Here is a 20517-nt window from a genome sequence, read left to right on the forward strand (position 1 = left end):
TCGCCGTAATGGGATCCACGTGAATTCTACGTAAGATCCGTTACTTTTGACGGTACAGATTCAGTTTAGCATTATATGTTGTTCTCGTGTAATAACTATGTCTCTATATATTGAACGACGGATGAGAAGTGATTCCATCTTCTTCTTTGTTTCCTGTTGTTTCTCGTGCTGTCGCGGGTGTTGTGGTTTACTATTGTTTGGTGATGGTATGCATCGTCCGATAGTTTGTCAGTCACACGTGAAGGAGGCAGAGAAGGTAGCGTAGCGGGTGGGATTCTGGAGGGGTGGTGGTCGGTGCGATGAAGGCGCAGGTGTCGGTGGGTGGTGCAGACTCGACTGACACAGCCTTAAAAAAACCGGACGTGACAGAGTTCTAGGAACTGTCATAAAACTGTAGCAGCTTGTGAAGATGCTCTGAAAAAAAAACCCTTAAAAATGATCTAATCCTAACTCTACTTCCAACTTCTTCTTTTTTGTCGAAAAAAGATTCGTAATTTTCACTTTAATCCCAAATCTGCTATTACGTCCCAATTTCTTCGAAAGTATCAACATTAGAATCGGTTAGAGGTTCATTATCAAAACTTGCATCTTCATCAACACCATCACTTTCGTATGAAACAACTGCAACCTCTTGACATTGATAATATTGAAGAAGTCGATGGCGATTTTTAATTGCATAGGCAAATTTAGGACTAAAGTGAAAATTGGGGGCAAGATTGAGAATTAAGGGTTTTTAGCCCTGAGAATACGACTACTCACGACCGCTGAAAGATTTGACCAATGAAGAACTGCACAAGCTCACTTAAAGAATGCTTATGCAGAACTCAAGAAACAAGCTCAGCATTGTATCGAAGACTTTGCATTACACGAGCAGGGTCTGATTCTACTACAGAAGAACTCGCGGGACAAATCTTCTGCCACAGACTTGAACTTCAAAATTTACTACAGAAAGATTAAGGCATGAACATGTCGTATTATCGCAGAATTTGCAATGAAGCCCCAGCTTTCTTCATTTTACTAGTTAGCTCCCCACACAATGCTGCGGACCGAAAAACCAAATGAATAACAAAGCTAAATCAATGAATGGAAATAGAGAAATTTTACAGATTTTATTTTGAAAGTGACCAAAACAAAAGTGCGATTTGACAGCTTGACATTAGACTAGAACATTGAGATTGACTGTTCAGGTGATTTCATATACGATCATAGTCTCAATCAATAAATCTAATTCTCAAAGAAAATGATTTGAAATGTTATATACTTATTTAATTACTCCATAGTAAATAATATAATACAATATAGTGTTCAAAACACTAGTATCACATGACAATTTCCTCGAAAGGTCGATGCCCCAAAATAAAATTTGGATCTACTCCTGAAAAGCATTCTGTTAAACATTCTATGTTGCTTTCATGTATCAATTAAAGTAAATCAATTAGACAAAGTACATGAGACTAAGTATAAGTTCAAGCACTCTTAAACAACTTTTTTCTTTTAAAAGAATACACTGTTATCAAGAATACATAGCAGAAGAGGTAGCCAGTCTTGCGCAGCCGCGAGGGTTACAGATGCAGACAGACACAAAACTTTCCATTTTTCCCATTCATTTGTTGCTGAAGCAAGTCATCTCATTGCCTCGTTCAATTATCACTAACCCTCATGGCAAGATGACATGGCAACAAAAGCAAAAACAATTCAGCAGAACCCAGGTAGATTCAGAAAGATTTTTGCACAGGCATTCACACACTTCTCAAGTCTAATTTGTCCTTCCAGTCTTCCCCTGGAAACAGATGCAACAGTCCCCAAACACAATGAACTACTGAGCTTAACAGTAAACTTGTGATGCTTACATGGGAATGATTACTATTGCAGATGCTAATCACAGTATAAATTAGATATCTAGCTTACTAAAGAGATAAATTTGGGAATCCCCAACATAACAACACAACTGGTAATTGGGTAGCAGACATACATGCAAGATACCCGCACCATGCTTTCACTAAAAACAAAGTTTCTTTGCCATGCTGTGAATTGTTTACAACACGACAGACGCACTTAACAAGTTCATCATTCAATGTTTAACACAGCAACTTTGTATCACCCGCGCCATACCTTCCACTATAAACATAGTTTCTTCGCCCTGCAGTGAATTATTTACAACACAACAGGCTTGCTAAATGAGTTCATCATTCGATGTTAACACAGTAACTCCATATTTACACATACTGAAGGTAGGAGAATATACAACAATTTTTACGAATTAAGAATCATCAACCCCCCAGGCTGTTGGATACGGGAGCATCCTGACTGTTAGAGTACTCCTTCGTATCATCACTAGATGCTAGCAGATTGACCTGGCAATTATGGCTCGATTCAACTCACAATCCAAAAAATATGTAACACAAAATTTTGAGAGCATATGAAATAACAAATTGTAGGCGGATCGCACCTTGACAATCTCTGATTTTGAACTTGGACGCATATAGGCAGCTAAAATGCTCATATTGAAATCCTGATCACAGTAGTTTAAGTGAATGAGGATGGAAACGGCGTGAGATAATATAACACTAAATGAAAGTGCAAAATAGACAGCAAACAGCTAACAGTGTGTTGCTTCGGAAGCAATCACTCAAAGAGTGAGCTTTTGCTGCTTATAAATGATAATTGAGGGATTTGAGAAATGAGAGAAGCAATAAAAAGCTGATCGTGCCAGAGTACTTAACACTTGGATGGTAACCAATGCAATAAATAATAACCATCTTTCCGACATGTAGCAAGCAAATAATGCATGAATTTCAGGAAGCAACAACAGCAACAAATGTATAAATTAGTCTGCAAGTGAACATTATTAACTACCATATAAGCAGGATTCACATTCCAAGGTGAGGTATTCTCTCCCGAAGTTTTGCCCTCTCAAATTTCTTGCAACCAGACAAACAACAAGAGACACATTCTAATGACTTGGTTCCCTTTATTTTCTAGTAATTTCATGTCTACCAGGAGATTCCTCTCGAAAAGTTATGTGGAATCAAAAACAGGATTGCTTGAAAAAATGCCTGAGAGATGATGAGTAAAACGTACTTAAAATTGATATCTAAAGTTTATTTGGCAGAAAAATTAATTGTCTAAGATGCAATTGCCTTTCTTTCCATCAATTGATGCAGCCCTATATAAACCTTTCCAGACTCAACAGGACTAAAGATAGAAGGAAAACCAGCTGCCACATCTAAAAGTTATATGCATGAAGATCCTCAACCATTCAATTATTATATTAAAATACAAATACCGCATAAAATGTTAATGGGCCGTGATTGCAAAAAGGGCATAGAGAGGCTCTCAACTATTCTAAATGTTAATAAGGAACAAGAGACAGCTGGAACAATTCCATTTATGAAGAATTACTGATTTGCTATGACGTTCTACCAGCAGAGTCCTAGTAAAATTGTGCAAAGTTATCCCCAAATTTAACAATTTAATGATATTAGTTTCTCCCTCATATTTTCATTGAAATTTGTAGATTAGTATATAAATAATCATTTCCAGCATCCTCTGAACACGTGGACATTCTATAACGCACCAGTGGCACATGTAACATATGAAGTAATTAGAAACGTAAAAGTAGAGTGCAAGACATTATTACAAAAAGTTTAGCAAGAGGCTACAGTTGATGGACCAAATCCATACTTTAAGTGCTACCTCAATCATTACAAAAGTCACTATAGATTTCTTTGAATATAAAACATCCTCTGGCTAAAAATGTAAAAAGCATGTCAACAGAAACCAAAAATGGACAGAAGTTGCATGGACATTTTTCTCAGAAAACTATGGAGACATCAGTCTGACGGTAACACAAGAAATCAGTTTGAGATAATGTATTAGGTCTACAATGCATTCTCTCGTTATCGAAGACTAATAGCAAAATAGAGCATAACTCACTCTATGAGGATCACCCCTCAAAGATTGCACAAACATGGAAGATCCTGAACCTCTTCCCTGCACAAAAACATTTATTATTAGATAAATTAAATTTCCATCACAGGTCCGAAGGATTTCATAACAAAAGGAATAAAGCTGAATTTAGTTTATGCTCACAGATAATTCCCTTCCACCTCATTAGTTTCAGAAGATTATGATTTCAGTTGATGACACGACCATTAAAGTTTCAGCAATCAGCATCTTGCAATTACCTTTTTGATCATTAATTATCTGCTTTCCAGGAAAGGAGCAGTTCTCTACTCTATTTTAATTACAATGCACGTCAGAGGAAATTCTGTTTGTCAATCTTTCTTCCATTTGAATCTCTTTTGTTCTTTTCTCTTCATCTGTGTCCACAAGTATGAACGTTTTTTTCCTTTTGGTGGGTTTGCATGAGGGATAAGGACTTCTTTTTCAACAGAAGCTCAATTGTTTAATAAAATTACGGAGACAACAATAGGACACTGACAATGAGTTGATTGCACCACTATATCCCAATTGGCATATCCTGCTATGCATGTGCCAATCACACTAGGCATTCTATAAAGAGGGTGGACATTTTCAGTTTCAAACTGAAAAAACCTGGATACCAGTCAACATTACAAGAAATTAGCTAATTCAAGGGTTAATTACGCCTTGTCACTGTAAAGTCAACCTATATAGCCTCACTAATAAATGAATACCACTTGGTCTCAGATCATGCATGATCCATAATTAGTCTATTTAATCAACTTATATGGGTCATATAACATTGATAGATAACACGGATTAAAATTAGCCCATCTATTTGGCTTTATAATTCTTAGCAAGTGCATTTCAATTTAGGGCTACGACTACTTGGACATATTAAGGACGTCTTAAGCATATGAATGTTAAGCAGTTACCGCAATCAATTCTAAATAGGTAGTTAAGCAAAACAAAACCCCATTTGATTTGAGATTGGTGACGATTGACAGATGTATAGTACATTTCTGGCACAATGCTTGGTGCTACAGTTCTCCCCTTAAATTTAGATTGCTTTCATTCCTCTCTAATCAATGATTAAACTGTCATGATTTCTAAGTTTTGGTATGTTGATTATTGCATCTATCATACCGAATCTCATTTTTATCAAGAACTTTACTGATTGGAGCATGATCATGTTTCTTCCTTCTGCTTTGCCTTTGCAGTAGCAATCCTGGCGATCCATAGGAAGAGAAGCTTCTGTGTAATCTCTCTAAAAGCAAAGTCCTCTCCATTAAATCCTATTATAGAGCTATTAGCAATTTTAACTTCAATGTTTCTGGTCTTTCTCCTCCCAAAGCTATCTGGCTTCCTAATCTCCCACCAAACTTCTCATTTTGTTTTGGCAGCTTCTTGGCAAAGAATCCTCACTTTTAAGAATCTTCCAAAGCACACTTACATTCTAATTGACTGGACTTGCATGAAGCATCCAAGGAATCTACACATCAATTGCTTCTACACTATGCTTTTGTTTAGCAATTCAACTTTCAAATTCTATAGTATTTGTTGGGTTGTGCCAAAGCCCATTCTACGCTTACTTCGAGGATAAAGCACCTTTCCAAAAAGGCTCGGTGTGCAGCTCCGCATTTTCCTATGTACAGCTTTTAAAAGGGAAACAAACTAAGAGACTTCAAGGGATCTGAATCTCCACCTCATTCTGTTTGCATATAACCAGAATGCGATCTTTAATCTTCCTAATAAGAAAGACTTATCTCTATCTTCTCCACATTAGTATGAAAAAGCAAGGATATGGCTATACTAACTTAACATTCTCCACAAGAACTCTTGCACAAAGAGAGAGAGAGAGAGAGAGGACAATTATGATATCAGATTTTGAGAAACTACATCATTCTTGAAGCAGTGATTTTTTGTTATGATTGAAGTCATCTATTCGTTAATTTCATTCTTGAACTCTAAACCTAGTTTTAGTGAGCTACACTTCATGTTTAACTTATTCGAGAACAAAGTTCACGAATCTTTTAATTCACAGCTCGATTCAATTCTTTTCACAATTCAATATTTACCAATATGTAACAATATGTAATATTGAAACTCGTTTGCAATGTCATGTGAGGAGATGGCTTCAAATTCTCAAATCAGAATATATGACTACAGGAGGGTTCCAAATCATCTTATTTAAAGGACATCGAACAATTGGGTTTCACTGAAGATATAGTTCTCAATAAGTGAAACGATACAGGAACTTGTGCAGCCATTCTACATAATAAGAAAATACATTATCAGCCTTATTCTTGCTTTTCATGTAGAACTTTCAATGGTGGCTACTAATATTTCCTCACATAGAACAGATATATATTTACCAACTCAAAGTGTAATCACTTATGTGAGCTATTTATCAGACACGGTACACAAGGATTTCCTCGTTGCTTATTTCATAAATGCCTAAATATTTTTTTAAAGTTTTTTAGACAATTTGAGCAAGATCTTTTGGGACATGTTCTCAAACAATAAAGAATCTTAACCAACTGTGACTTAGCCTCATATGAGGACACAAAAAGAAATATCCCGTGTTCCACAGCCCATGCATATTGACAAAGTGTTAGATAGAGAGACACTGAGACATGCCTTTATATAAGGTCGCATTCTAGTACTTTCAAGTGCCTTAATGTTTAATAGCATAAGTTTGTAACTTCAATCTCCCATTTGAAATCATTAATTTCCATTTATTTGATTGTTAAAGATCATAACTCCTATAACTGAAGCTCATAAGTGAGATCTATCATTTAACAACATGAAAGTAAAATTCCGAGCCACCAATACCCTGAATAGCATTTACAACCAAGCTAAATCATAATTAACCCGTCATAACAACACATCCTTCTGCCGTACAAGTATTGAATCGTGAACTGCGACGTGTTCTACTAGCTCTGGTAAAATGGTAAACAGAGCGTATCAGACAGGAGTTAGACACCATTAAGTTTATGAACAGAATGTGCTTCTGTACGAAAGCAAGATACATCACATCTCAAACTCACAGTCTTCTAAAGTTAGCCTAAATTGCTAGTGACTTGCTAAATCCATAAAATTTCCATATTGCGCAAATGTCATTGATTTACCTCCAAGGAAACGTCTCTAAGACGCCTTCCAGTTTGCGCACAGCAAATACGGACAACATGCTCATCGCAGCTCCCGCTGATAATGTAATCCCTGCTGTTCATGTAGTACGACCGTGTATAATTCTGGGAGCTTCCTGTTGGATTGATTCCAAAATCCAAAAGCAGCTTTCCATCAGCAGCCCGAAATTGTTTAACCTGTCAGATATCAAATAGCATGGCCTAAGAAATGGGTGAAGAAAGATCTCAAACAATAGCAGCAAAGATGTGAATGCTTAAACAGATGAAACTAGGAGGGAGTTTTGAATACACAAAGCTTGGGACCTTACTATACCAAAACTCATCTATTGGATGGTACTAAGTACTTCCAACAAATATAAATAATACTTTGATGATTTCTTCTGGAGGTGTTCCCAGGATTGACATAATTAAAGAGATGGCCTATTATGAGGACATCCCGATTGAGCTCAAAAGGTCTCAAAATCGGAAGGCTTGGGACATTCAATACGGGGAGCATTCTGAAAGGCCAGGGAGTGCACTAAACAAGGTGGTACATTTATTTCCTTCCAGTATTGAGACACGGGTCACCACATTTGCACTTGCGACAGGTATTTATAAAGAGGGGAGGAATTGTCACCAATACAACTAATAAAGTGATCATAAAATATTATGGGCTAATGGATTTTTTTTTGACTGTTTGAATAAAGACATTCACATAAATTGTATAGATCATTTATTGAGCATTATCTTCTAGTATGCATTTGTTAGCATATTTGGCTTCATATATTATACTTATCTGCTTGGACTACATATGCAATTTCTCTTAAAAAGATTCTTTAAATCTATGTCGACACGTATGAGACTAGATCTCTTGCTTATTGAGAATCTAAAAGCAAGATGATTTCTCAGTTTAATATCTACAATTGAATGAAATAAGTGCATAATTCAGGATTTCACAAGTAGTTTTTACTAGTAACAACAAATACCTCATTGTCAACAGCTGATGCGAGAAGATAATGATCATCCGGAGAAAAGCAAACCATAACATTCCCTTTGGAACTGGTCGCAGTGTAGCAAGGAAGAAAAGGTTTCTGTCTCAAATCCCACAGTTTGACATCATGGTCAAACGATGAAGTAGCAAAAAGGGATGGGGAATGGTTAGCAAACTTTACAACATTTATATGTTCTTGATGCATATTGGTGAATACTTGAAGACGTCTTCCACTGTTGATATCATACAGTGCAACATTTTTGGAGTATCCACTAGCAAGAAGCAACTCATCCGCAGAATTCACATGAACTGAAGTCAACTGATCAAAGTCATCAAAAGTGACAGAACCAGTGCCTGAATATGTTCCTGAATTATTTGGAGGTAGTTGGTGGATATCATACAGCTTTAGTGAACCATTGTCAGAACCAGCAATGAGCTGAGATTGAAACAGAGGAAAAGAGTGAGTTAAAAGGAAACGACCACACAACCTAATTACCAGCATAGGTGCAATTCTCTGTCTTCCCATGCACCTCGCTGTCTCCCAAATATAACTTTGCATGCACAATTTATTTGTTTAAAAATCATCAGACTAAGAAAAGGGACATCTCACATTCTGGAAATCACAACTGGAACCGGCATGCTTCCAACTCGTGATCTAATCAAGTTACTAGTTGAAGACCCATGTCTTGCATGAATTTGAAAATTACCTTATCTAATATTCTATTATGGTTAATAAGTTGGTAACCGACATAATGTGAATAGAAATTTTCTATTAAATTCATGACATGTACACGGAAACTACATAGGAATTGACTAAACAATAAAACTCTGTACTTAGTTTTGAATAGGGATTTCTGTTTATAATTTATCTTTAATAGTAACTAATGAAGACAGCGAATATGGAGTTGCAATGGGGTATGATAATACGAAATGCATGGATATGTATATCGATACAATAAAATTATAAAATTAATTAGGAAGTTATGTAGCTTTTGGGACTCTTATCAACAAAGCTAAAGTTCGACCAAAAAACTCAGGGAAAAAACCACCAAAAACCCCAAACTTTGCCATCTGTGACACATTTACCCCGAACTTTTTTTTGTGACACCAAAAATCCCGAACTTTGCTTTTTGTGACACATTTACCCCAGTGTATTTAGTCCATGGGCATTTTCGTCTTTTTTGCTTTTTCTTTTTTTTTTTTCTTTTTTTTTTCCTTTCCGGCGAGGGGCCTCGCCGGCGTCGGGCGAGGCCTGCCCTCGCCGGATCCGGCGAGGGGGCCTCGCCCGGCGTCAGCGAGGGCCGCCCTCGCTCGGGCGAGCGAGGACGGCCCTCGCCCGACGCCGGCGAGGGCGGCCCTCGCCAAATCGGGCGAGGGCGACCCTCGCCCGACGCGCGCTCGCCGGCGTCGAGCGAGGTCGCCTCGCCCGATCTCGGCGAGGGCCGCCCTCGCCGGCGTCGGGCGAGGGCCGCCCTCGCTGGGCGAGCGAGGGCGGCCCTCGCCGACGCCGGCGAGGGTCGACCTCGCCCAGATCGGGCGAGGGCCACCCGTGCGAGGGCGGCCCTCGCCCGATCTCGGCGAGGTCGACCCTCGCCGGCGTCGGGCGAGGGTCGCCCTCGCCTGGGCTAGGCGGGTGAGGGCCGCCCTCGCGGCGTCGAGCGAGGGTCGCCCTCGCCCGATCGGGCGAGGGCAGGCCTCGCCCGACGCCGGCGAGGCCCCTCGCCGGAAAGGAAAAAAAAAAGAAAAAAAAAAAAAGAAAAAGCAAAAAAGACGAAAATGCCCATGGACTAAATACACTGGGGTAAATGTGTCACAAAAAGCAAAGTTCGGGGTTTTTGGTGTCACAAAAAAAAGTTCGGGGTAAATGTGTCACAGATGGCAAAGTTTGGGGTTTTTGGTGGTTTTTTCCCAAAAACTTATACAGCTAAAGAAGCATATACAACATATCAATTTCTCTTTTTTTCCAAATGCGTGACGGTTGTAACTTGTGACATAAGATTATGCAAGTGCATACATACATTTAAAGATAGATCAGTAACGCCCATGAAGTTGTACAACCCTGCACTAATTTTGTGACTCTTATACAAACTTAATAAAGTTAAATCAGATTTTTATCCTATGTGACTGATGAATGAATAATCATATAAAGCTCCCAATAGGAAATAAAATTTTATTAACTATTATATCAAATGTAGTCTAATTGATAAACTACACGTATTACAGGTAGAAGATTGTCCTATCAATGTTGTAATCTTTTTTTTTCTTGTTCTAATTAATATCAAGAATGGTAAAGTAGATCTTTGTGGTGGTGTGACTACTAACTTAATAACAAAACTCCACTTTATCTACTTTTTCTATTTGTATCTTATATTAGATATCCGTTATTAGATCAGTTCCGGCCAGTCATAAGCCGATGGATGTTACTATAGATCATAATCCATACTGTGGCTCACTGTTTCATATGGATAAATGTTTGACAATTATGGTGTTATATCTGGTATGATATATGATAGAATTCACACTATGTTTTTCCTTTCCACTTTCGAATCATGATAGGCTATTCATTTTATTATTTAAGAAGAAAGAAACAGAAGTTTGTGATCAAATGATTCAAGAGTTTCTTAAATGGGCAGATAGATTTCTATGGGCAAACCTGCTAAAAGAGTATAATGAAGAAGATCCTGTTGACAAATCTCCTTCTATTCCTAGAACTTTAAATACGAATTTTGATGGTAACACAGCAACTCGCAATATTTGATATTGCTCCAAATACAGGTTACATCATCAAATGTGTGGTAATTCATGGCACCACAAACATAGAAGTAGGGATACGGAAATGAGTTCCCTATGAATATTTTGACTTCGTGCAGTTTTATTCAAGGAAAAGAAGACTAGGCATTATTACTTTCAACCAATTCATCCCTCTCCCCTTGGTGGCTTTCTGGGATTTCAAATCCTAGCAAAAGTAATGAAGAAGATATTGGTGAAAGGAACACAGACTAGCAATCTAATCCTAAATATCCTTTTAATGACAACTTATAGCTTCATGCCTTGTTTGTTGGGGGGGGGGGGGGGGCCAGCGGCGCGGGTGGGGAAGAGGACTTTTGCACAACACTTAACTGCTTTCAGCACAAAAGTCAAAAGGTGGCCTTTTGCTTTAGTTAAAAAAACTATGTGTATATATTTAGGAAAAAAATCCGATTCTAAATGTAAATATTTATATGCTTTAAAGATTTGGAAAGATCAATATTTATACCATTCACAGTGAGTTGTACTCGATAACATAAAAGTTGGAACAAAAACGTTAAAGGCAAAAAACAACAGCAAGCTAAAAGCTAGTCACGATTAAAAGCTGCAGCCACCACAAACACCAAACTCGCCAAAAAGTCTCCTCCTCAAAGTCAAATAAAATCAAGTTTATAACAAAATATAGATGAAATTAAATAATCTCCACTGCTTTTACAATTTCAGTATAAACATTACATAATTACCCATTTTCTTATGCTTGGAACTGAACATAATGCTATATAAAGCAAGAATTAGTTCAAAAGAAAGTGGATATTATTAGACCGAAAACACACAGAGCAGCCAAAATTCTCAATTTTTAATTTCACACATCAAGAGCTTCAAAATGGCACATGCATGCTCCAAAGTAGTAATAAGTTGTAATAAAATCTGCAGCAACGTGACAAGATAAGTAGCACTCATTCCGATGTAGATCTAGTCTTAAGTAAATTGAGATAATCCATACTTACCAGAGAGGGGTGCTTCTTGAGCCAACAGAGTCCCAATACACTACTCATCGCTCCATAAGATGGGATGCAACTGACAATTTTACCATTCTCATGGTTGATAATGATCACCTCACCATCTAATGTTCCAAAAACCATAAGGGAAGAATCCGAAGGATGATACTCGAATTGTCTTGGCCGAAAGTTCAGAGCTTCATCTCCTGAACTAGAACAAGAAAGTGGTTGCAAGGAAGGCCAAGGACAAGATCCTACTCTGGCAGCACAAAGTGACCTGGTGTAGAAATATTGAGACTTTCCAGAAGGATATGCATTCTTTTGTTTATTTGCGCGAGCCAGGTTCCGACTTTCTTTGATTTCACGGTTTTGCAAGATACTAAGAACACTCTCTTTAGCTTTCCTTCTGTAGGGGAGGTGCTCAAAGTATTGTGAAAAGGTAGCAGCAGCCTGTTCCCTCTCATTCTTTCTAATGGGCAAGTCATCGAGCATTTTCAAATGGGGTAAAGAAGCTATCATGAACTCTCTGTAGTGTTTCTTGAAGCATATAGGTGAAGAGCAACAGGAAATGTATCTCGATGCAATATTTGTAGAAGAATTTGTGCTTGAAGCACCAATAGATTCTTCTTCACTGTGGCTGAGAGATGCTCCAGAATCAACCTATAGGACAGACAACAGTTGGAAAAGAAAATGAGATTTTCCGACCTTTAGACAAGATCACGTCAAACAATAAAGAGATGATTTCTCTTCCATTCACTGCAGCTTGTTGTCATTCATGACATTAAATGATGATTTTCATGATGCTAATAGAGTCATTTCTACCTGCATTTTCATTGCAGCTAAATACATCCAATATGTATTTATTTATTAACAAGCAAAGGAAACCAAGATGTTCTGAATGTCTTATAAAGACAATGAAATTTTCAATTTGACTTGGGACATTTTTTCAACTCACTCCCAGTACAATTCAAGTAGAACCTATGATGGTTGCTAATGTATATCTCATTATGTTGGGTTGATTTTCCTATTAGAATCTCCAACCCAATATCTTAAGTTGTTAGATGAAGACATGAGTTAATATTTAAATATTGTAACACTCTCCCTCACGCGTAGGCTTGAATTTGGCCTAAGCCTAAGCATGAAATTGATAATAGGAGCGGCAACTAAGGGAGCAAGAAAGATTTGAACTTAAGACCATCTGCTTTGATACCATGTTAATTTGGAGGGACTACTACCAATTATTCCAAAAGTTTAAGTTGTTAAATGAAGGCAGGGTATAGTATTTGGATAAAGTAACACATCCAACGATAATGTAGTACCGACCTATGTAATCAATCAATTCTATATTATTTAAGCTCGAGGATACAACACTTTAATATAATCACGAATATGAAAGGATAATCCAAATCTTTTTGGTGTTCTTTTCGCATGGGAGACTCGATGACTTCTGTGATAATCAAGTTTTGGTGGAAAATAAAGTTCAGATGAAAGAAACACAAAAGAAAAGCTGTTTAAAAAGGTGTAATTGCACCAGTATCATTAACTCTCAAAAAGTTCTTTTACCATATCCTCCTTACCATTATTCAGAGCCTATTCTAGGAGTATTTTTTGGTTTATGTATACATTAGTTTACATTAAATATGGCTTTTGGCTTTAACTACATGATGGCTTTCTAGGAAATTCCAAACTGTTACGCATCTAATCAGAAGTTTGTTCTCTTCACACAAATCCACAAAATCAGAAGTGAAGACTTGATTCTGTTTCCTATTCAAGTACAATATTGAACTGTTAACTAGATTCCGTTTAACAACCATGACATGCTGCTCATACGACATAAATGCCAAGTACGTAAAGATAAATTTAATCGTTACCTCATCATGCACATCGGCCCTCCCACTCCACTCGCTGATTGCCGCGGTTAATTCATGCATGAAACCATATTCTTGCCTCTGACTTGAGAAATCAACCTCACTATCATCTGATGACTCCTCCCCTTCCCTTTGTAGTTCAGGATTGCCCATCACATTAGCGACTGTCATTAGATTGTTGAGCATAGTCTCTGAGATTAAATTCTGATCTACGAGTGTCGCAATATCAATCATTGGTTCTTCTGGAAAGGGACCAACTCTGCCATCTTCATTGCCACTTGATGACGCAATATAAGATTCTACATCCTCATAATATAACCGTCTTTGGAACCTTAGCTCCACCAAAGAAGGCAGTTTGGAAAGCGCAGCAGTAGTTGTCCAGAGATTAGCAATTCTTGTCTCACACATCGACAGAAACTTTAGATTCGGCATGCAAGCGAAACAATCTTTATGGAAGCTAGTTAGCGAAGTGCTGTAATCCAAATTCAAAGTGTGTATTCGACTAAACTTCCCCACCATACTGAGCTTGCGAAAATGGGAAGACCTCATGTTTAACACTTCACATGTCAAGCCTCTACTTGAAAGATCCCTAATTCAAAGAGCCGCCAAAAAAACATTATGATGTTGACAAAGTAAATTTAGTAAAAAATCGGTCCTTACCTTATAAGAGAACATTGATGAATAATTCACCATGTAACATTTAGATGCTAGTACGACCTACTTACTGCAATTTCCTCCTCTCATTATCTCTAATACACCTACAACTTCACTCCAGTTCTACACCCATTTATTTTTTCACTAGAAAAATTCTACTATTTTCAGAAAGAACCCAGGGACGACCCTCCACCCCCACACCGTCCTCTCTTCTCTTTCTCTCCTCCTCTCCACTCCCTCCCTCTGCCCAACACCTCATCCACCCACGCACCCCCACAACTAATGATTAACTCCTCCAGCTGTAGATTTCAGAAACAGAAAAAGCCACTGTTTAAGATGGATCTTCCAAAACTCCACCAAACACAACCTATTTGAAGCCACTGTTGAACAAGAGGCTCCTAAAACAAGTCAAAACTCTTATTTTCAGAGTTTGTCCTTATCAAACAAGTAGCTCAATAAGGGTGTTTACATGAGAGAAGCAGACATAATCTTATGGTTCTCAGATGCTAGACTACAGAAGTTTATTTTAAACATGTGTAAAGTATCTGAAAGTCCAACTTTCCACTTCTTTCAATCTATTTCAATTATGCACAATTTGATATGTAATTGTGCTTCAACATAAGTTATCCACATTTCTTCCTTTTTACCGGTTAAAAACAAGAGAGAAGTTGGGGTACCTATGTACCCCATGCACCTCATATATGCTTATAATAAATGGCCAACGGATATATACAATAATAACTTGTACAAAATAGTGATAAATATAAATGATCCTTAATGCAAATAAAAATTGCATTCTTCCTCCAAAAAGATCTTTTAACAAAGGTATGGGCACTTGAGTGGAAGTGGCTCTGCAGATTCGAGAGCAGCCATCAAGTAAAATGTGTCCATGCAAGCAAAAATGGCCGGAAAACATAAAATGGCTTGATCCAGTGACTCCAGTTTATTTTTATTTGTTTTCCTATTTCAGTGATAACTATCTATTCAGGTTTAAAGCAGCATATCGAATGCAAAATCGAAAAGAAAACCAATATCAACTCTCAATCTCATCTCAAGCCCTCAAACCCTCCACAGCCAAAGATAGCTAGGAATCTGTTTCTCAGCTACCGCACTTCCAAACTGCTCAAAACTTGTTTATCAAGTGCACAACTCTTATAGCAAAAAATTTGGACTTAAAAACATACTAGACCGTGCATGTGATGTCATCAAATTTTTATGACTCATGAGATCAAAAGGACATTAGGATGTACCGGCAAAAGTCCTTTCCCAAGGAGAAATCCTGGAGATCAACCACACGAAGTTTATTATTCAGGGCACGAATCAGCGATAAAGCATACTCTCCCTTTAATTCACCAGATGATTTATTATATATGTCAACCGCTTCAATTTCAGATGCCTCAATGTCGACCACTACATCAAGCAGTGGATGGAAATCTATATCCTTGAGACGGTCTAGCATGATCTCTAGTGTACATAACTCGTGGCGAGTTTTTTTTACCTCAGCCTGAACATAAAAGAAAAGAAAGAATTATCTTTAGGAAGCATCCCCTCTGGAGCAGAAAACAAATAAATAAAGCATGCTTAAAGAGATTCAATTGAACAAAGAAAATTAATAATGAAGTCCATTAAAGAAAGTAAGTTAATTGAACATCCTTAACACAATTGTACAATGGATATTACCAAGATGTCTGGTGCTAAAAAGTGCAAAAAATCAAAATCCGATTGACAGATATTACCACTAAAAACAATCATGATATGAACATGTGTGTGCACATGCTCCATCATGCACACATGCACATCCAAAAGCACACGAAGATAGATCAAAGAAACAAGCACGTGGGCAAAGTCACTAAGTAGGGTTCCAATGACTTGAATTCACAAAATTTCTTATATTAGTAAAGCAAGCTCCACTAACTGCTTAGCACTATGGCACTATTAAAGCACAATAAGTTGATAAAGGGAACTTTAGCTATTATCAACTAGAGAAGAGATGGTGAATTTGATGAATAGAAAAAATAAGATAAAAGAAACCCTTTTTCACTACCTCAAGAAAATTTACCACCCAAAAAGGCCAAGTCAAAACTAGAGCAGGACTCATATCAGATATCTTAGATGAGCAAATAAGTGAGCAGAAATGAGCCGGTAAGACTTAATCCAGAATAATCACATGAAAAGGAGGACCCTTGGAGATCCCCCCCCACCCAAGGGAGAAAACAAGAGAGGGAGAAAGCCCCTGCAGTGTACTAGTCCCAACAGCAGTACACGATTGACATATTCAACTTCCAGAAAAAATTGATTTTCATCGCCTTAAATTGAGACTTTGCATGGTAAACAAGTCAAAGAACAAGAGGACAAAGGAACAGGGAAAAATATGGTAGCAGAGTCAGAGAATGGGGACATTGCAGACAGGCCGCAGAACAAGGCAGGCAACAAAATGAAAGAGAAGAAATAATTGAATAAAGTTGGCTTGTTGGCAAAGTTGCAGATCTGTGATAAAATAAAGTGCCCAAAAACCTAATATAAAAATGAGTTTTACTCTGGACAGATAGTCACTTCTCATGAGAAGGTGAATACGCAATGGCGGACCAAGAATTTAAGTTTGGGGGACGAGACAGATATTTTAACTATACATACCTTTTTTAGAACTATTTTAATCATAATATAAGAAACTTTTGTTCAATGGGAATGTATGAGAGAGAAATGCAAAGGAAAGAAGGGACACAAGGGTCATAGACAGTTGACAAGTTAAAAAAACGAAAAAGAATTAAGGAAAACGAAAATCACAAGCATGTTTTGGAACAAGGTAGGAAGAAGGCAAGAACAAGTTCCAAAATAATAAGATAAGCACTAGAAAAGAATGTATTGTTCCTTTGATCTATACAACGTAGGAGTCAGGAGGCATAAACAGAAAGCCAACACAACTTATTATCTCCAAGATGATGTAACTCAGTTAAGTTGTTCATATCCTCAAGATGCTAACATAAGTTCACTGAATATAACATGATCATATAAGGAGACTATGGTGAGAACTCTAGTAAAGAAAAAGACCACACGAATCCAAATTCACAAAAGAATCAAACTAGAGAACTGGGCATTTTGACTGCCTGTGAACAGAATCATTTCGTGAGATATGAAATTCATTGATTGTAAAAGTATTTCTCTTCGGCCTCAATATCCCATTCAGTTTAGTACAATGACTTAAATACAAAGCCAATATTTCCTTTGCCCAAACACTGGGTGACAACTATCTTTCATAAACACATGCTGCAAAATCCATATTAGTATTCAACAAATCAATTCAAGTATAGCTGCTTGTAGAGCCAAATTTTTCCATTGGGAACTCTTCCATCAATTGCTAGAAGAAATTGCAAGAAAGGTTCAAAATGCGGGAATTAATTCCCTAACTTCCACTTCCAGAATAGCTCATATCTGTATTGTCTACTATATTTCAGCACTGACAAGTGACAACTTCCAGATTACGAGCATGCAACAAAGATGTCGTTAGTCCAAGTTCCTATTATACAAGAATTATCTCTTCCATGCGAAAATGATCCAAAAGCTACCTTTTAAACATTTTCCACATCTGACAAGGGGAGAAAAACGGGAGAAGGTTTGATATGCAGATTTCTAATAAAGAAATTACCATATTTAACACCAACCTTGAAGAAGCCGGACAATAGTGTAGGATTAGGAAGGGCGCCATGGTCTCTGCACCGACTAATATATCTGAACCAAAACAGAATGTTATTAATCATTTCAAAAGATCAATCAGCCACTGGAATCAAGATCCTGAAGAAAATTGATATTGCTAGATCACTTGGAATGAAAATGACCAACTAATGGCCGAAAAGGATTGACTAGATGAACGAGTCCAAAGATGATGAACCAAAGGGTGACTAAAGTCCTCCAGCTTTATGAAAACATTTATTGTGGTTTGCCCTCTTTTTTACCCTTAAACAGTCTCAGTAGATGACAAAAATCATTACCGTGAAAAAACAAGCTATCAAACCCATGAATATTTGTTCTAGACTGATACTCTCATGAAATCCCACCAATTATCTATTGTATTTATGTATATTTACTATGATGCCCTCGGTGATTGCTTCCAAGTGATAATAGTTTCCTTATTCACCTACCCTTCTTCCAATCACTGAAAATATCATCTCTCAGCACTTAATTCATCTGACTATACCCAAAAGTTTATCCAACATTTCTAGATTCCCAGTTCCTGGATATGTAGAGAGTGCAACAACCAACACCTACTCATATTTGGAGCTCATTAAAAATGCAAGAGACTTATCTTTCTAGGGCGCCGGTACAACATTTCTCTGACCCAAAAGGCTTCTAACACCAAATTTTCGGGTCCCATATAACCAGCGAATTGAAAAAGATCTGCAACCTAGGCTTCCAAGAAACATGATTCAAAGAACCACTGCAAACAGGAACCTATATCACTACATCTAACTAGGAAGCATCTTCTCACTCCTTCAGTACAACTCGCTCTATCATTATATCAACCAAAACGATGTGGTCATGAGGCTAAAGTGATCAGATTTCTTAGGAGCTACAATCATCCAAGAGATTTACAAGCAGCTTCCTGAGGCCACTGATCATGCTGAACGAATTATAGTGTGACAGTGACACAAGTCAACACAGTTCACAAGGGAAAATGATCAGCATAAATAACCCAAAACAATGAAACCCAGAATCTTTAATATTTGTGAAATATGATCTCTTCACATTCAAAGGAAGGTTTTGCGTAACAATCCTTGTCCACTCAATAGATAAAGGGTAGGAGACCAGACAAACAACGACATCCGCTGATTATCATAAGAACCCGGACTCGCCCAATTAAAACGAGAAGATCAAAACATAGCAAACTACAGAGAGTCCCAAACACATTCCCACGTGTCTATACTCTTTCCCTGTCCAAGAAATGTATCTGTTACCAAGTCGGCATTCACCTTTTCAGCATTGACCCAAGAAGAACACGGGCAATTTAGACCACGATAAAAATTTCAGTTATATCGATAAGTAAAGTGGCCAAATCAAGTAGACGAACAAAGAAAGGTGGATCGAATTCAGCAGAACCCATCACCTTCCTCAGTCTCATTAAAATTCCTCCAACAACATGAACTAACAACGAGCCTTCTTTTTACACATAGAGACGACAACAACCAAACAACCCGAGAAGGGGCAAAAAGAAAAACGACGTCGCAGCTCAATCAGCTGAATTCCCACGAAGAACGTCCACAGCAGAACAAGATAAACCATCGACCCGCCTCGAAAACAAATGAAAAAAACCAAAATTTTCCTGGCGGATACAGAAATGAGCAGGCGAAAAAGAGAAACAAAACGAGACGGGGAGAGAAGGAGGAGGAGGCGCACCTCTCTTCTACAGTTTGAATGTCCATGGCGATGGAGGCGGAGGCACGATCAGATGAAACCAGCTCGCCCCGTCGCCGACCCAGAAGGCATTTCAAGAACGTGCCCAGATCAAGAATGATTGCAAGCGAGCGAGATAGATAGAGAGATGGGTCTTGTGCTGCAGTTTCAGTTTACGTTGCAACTTTGCGTGGCGTTTGGTCTCTCGCGTTTGGTGGGTCGACGCGACGCCGCTCGCTAGCCACGAGCTTCATGTTCAGAGAGAGAGAGAGAGAGAGAGCGAGAGAGAGGGGGCACCACCAACCCGCCGGTAACCCCCACGCACGAAAGCGACAAGCCCAGGTGGCAGAAATATAGTATTTATAGATATTATATTAAAATATTATATACTATGATGTCCGGTCCAAATATTCTTGTTATTATTTTTTCACTTAGTATTTGTCCAAAAAGCGATTCCCATTGTATTGAAAATAGCAATTTTTCTTCATTTAGATATTTAATAAATTTCACATCATGAGATTTGCGAGTCGGGTGAGATTTGAACGAGTGACATCCACTTTCTTGAATGAAAATCCATTTCTAGAGTTTCAATGATATCCACGTTTCGGTAATACTGTTTACATATAGACATGGTCAGATCGTCGATAAACACATGTTGGGGACATAAACATCGATGGATATGAATGTCGGCAACGATGCAAATGGCCGAAGGTCTTTAGGACACGAGAAACCAGTAAAAAGGAGAAGAGGCACGGTTCCAAGACCATGATTGAAATCGGGAAGAGATGGGCGCATCCTTGGAGGGAACAGTTGCCATTTTG

General features: G+C 38.0%; 1 protein-coding gene across 1 annotated transcript; it reads right to left on the reverse strand.

Annotated features, from left to right (window-relative positions):
• Positions 1–1994: 1994 nt before the first annotated feature.
• Positions 1995–19983, reverse strand: LOC115687731 (protein DWD HYPERSENSITIVE TO UV-B 1-like). The gene is given in 11 exon segments (XM_056307572.1): positions 1995–2354; positions 2450–2512; positions 3937–3993; positions 7056–7250; positions 8039–8479; positions 11799–12449; positions 13661–14246; positions 15562–15815; positions 17971–18037; positions 19700–19768; positions 19770–19983. Coding segments are annotated over 11 exon segments (2487 nt in total). The 5' UTR covers positions 19790–19983; the 3' UTR covers positions 1995–2270.
• Positions 19984–20517: the final 534 nt, after the last annotated feature.

The sequence above is a fragment of the Syzygium oleosum genome, unplaced genomic scaffold (assembly GCF_021117445.2).
Source record: "Syzygium oleosum isolate NSW1041296 unplaced genomic scaffold, Sole_v2.1 Sole_v2.55, whole genome shotgun sequence".
Taxonomy (NCBI): Eukaryota; Viridiplantae; Streptophyta; class Magnoliopsida; order Myrtales; family Myrtaceae; genus Syzygium; species Syzygium oleosum.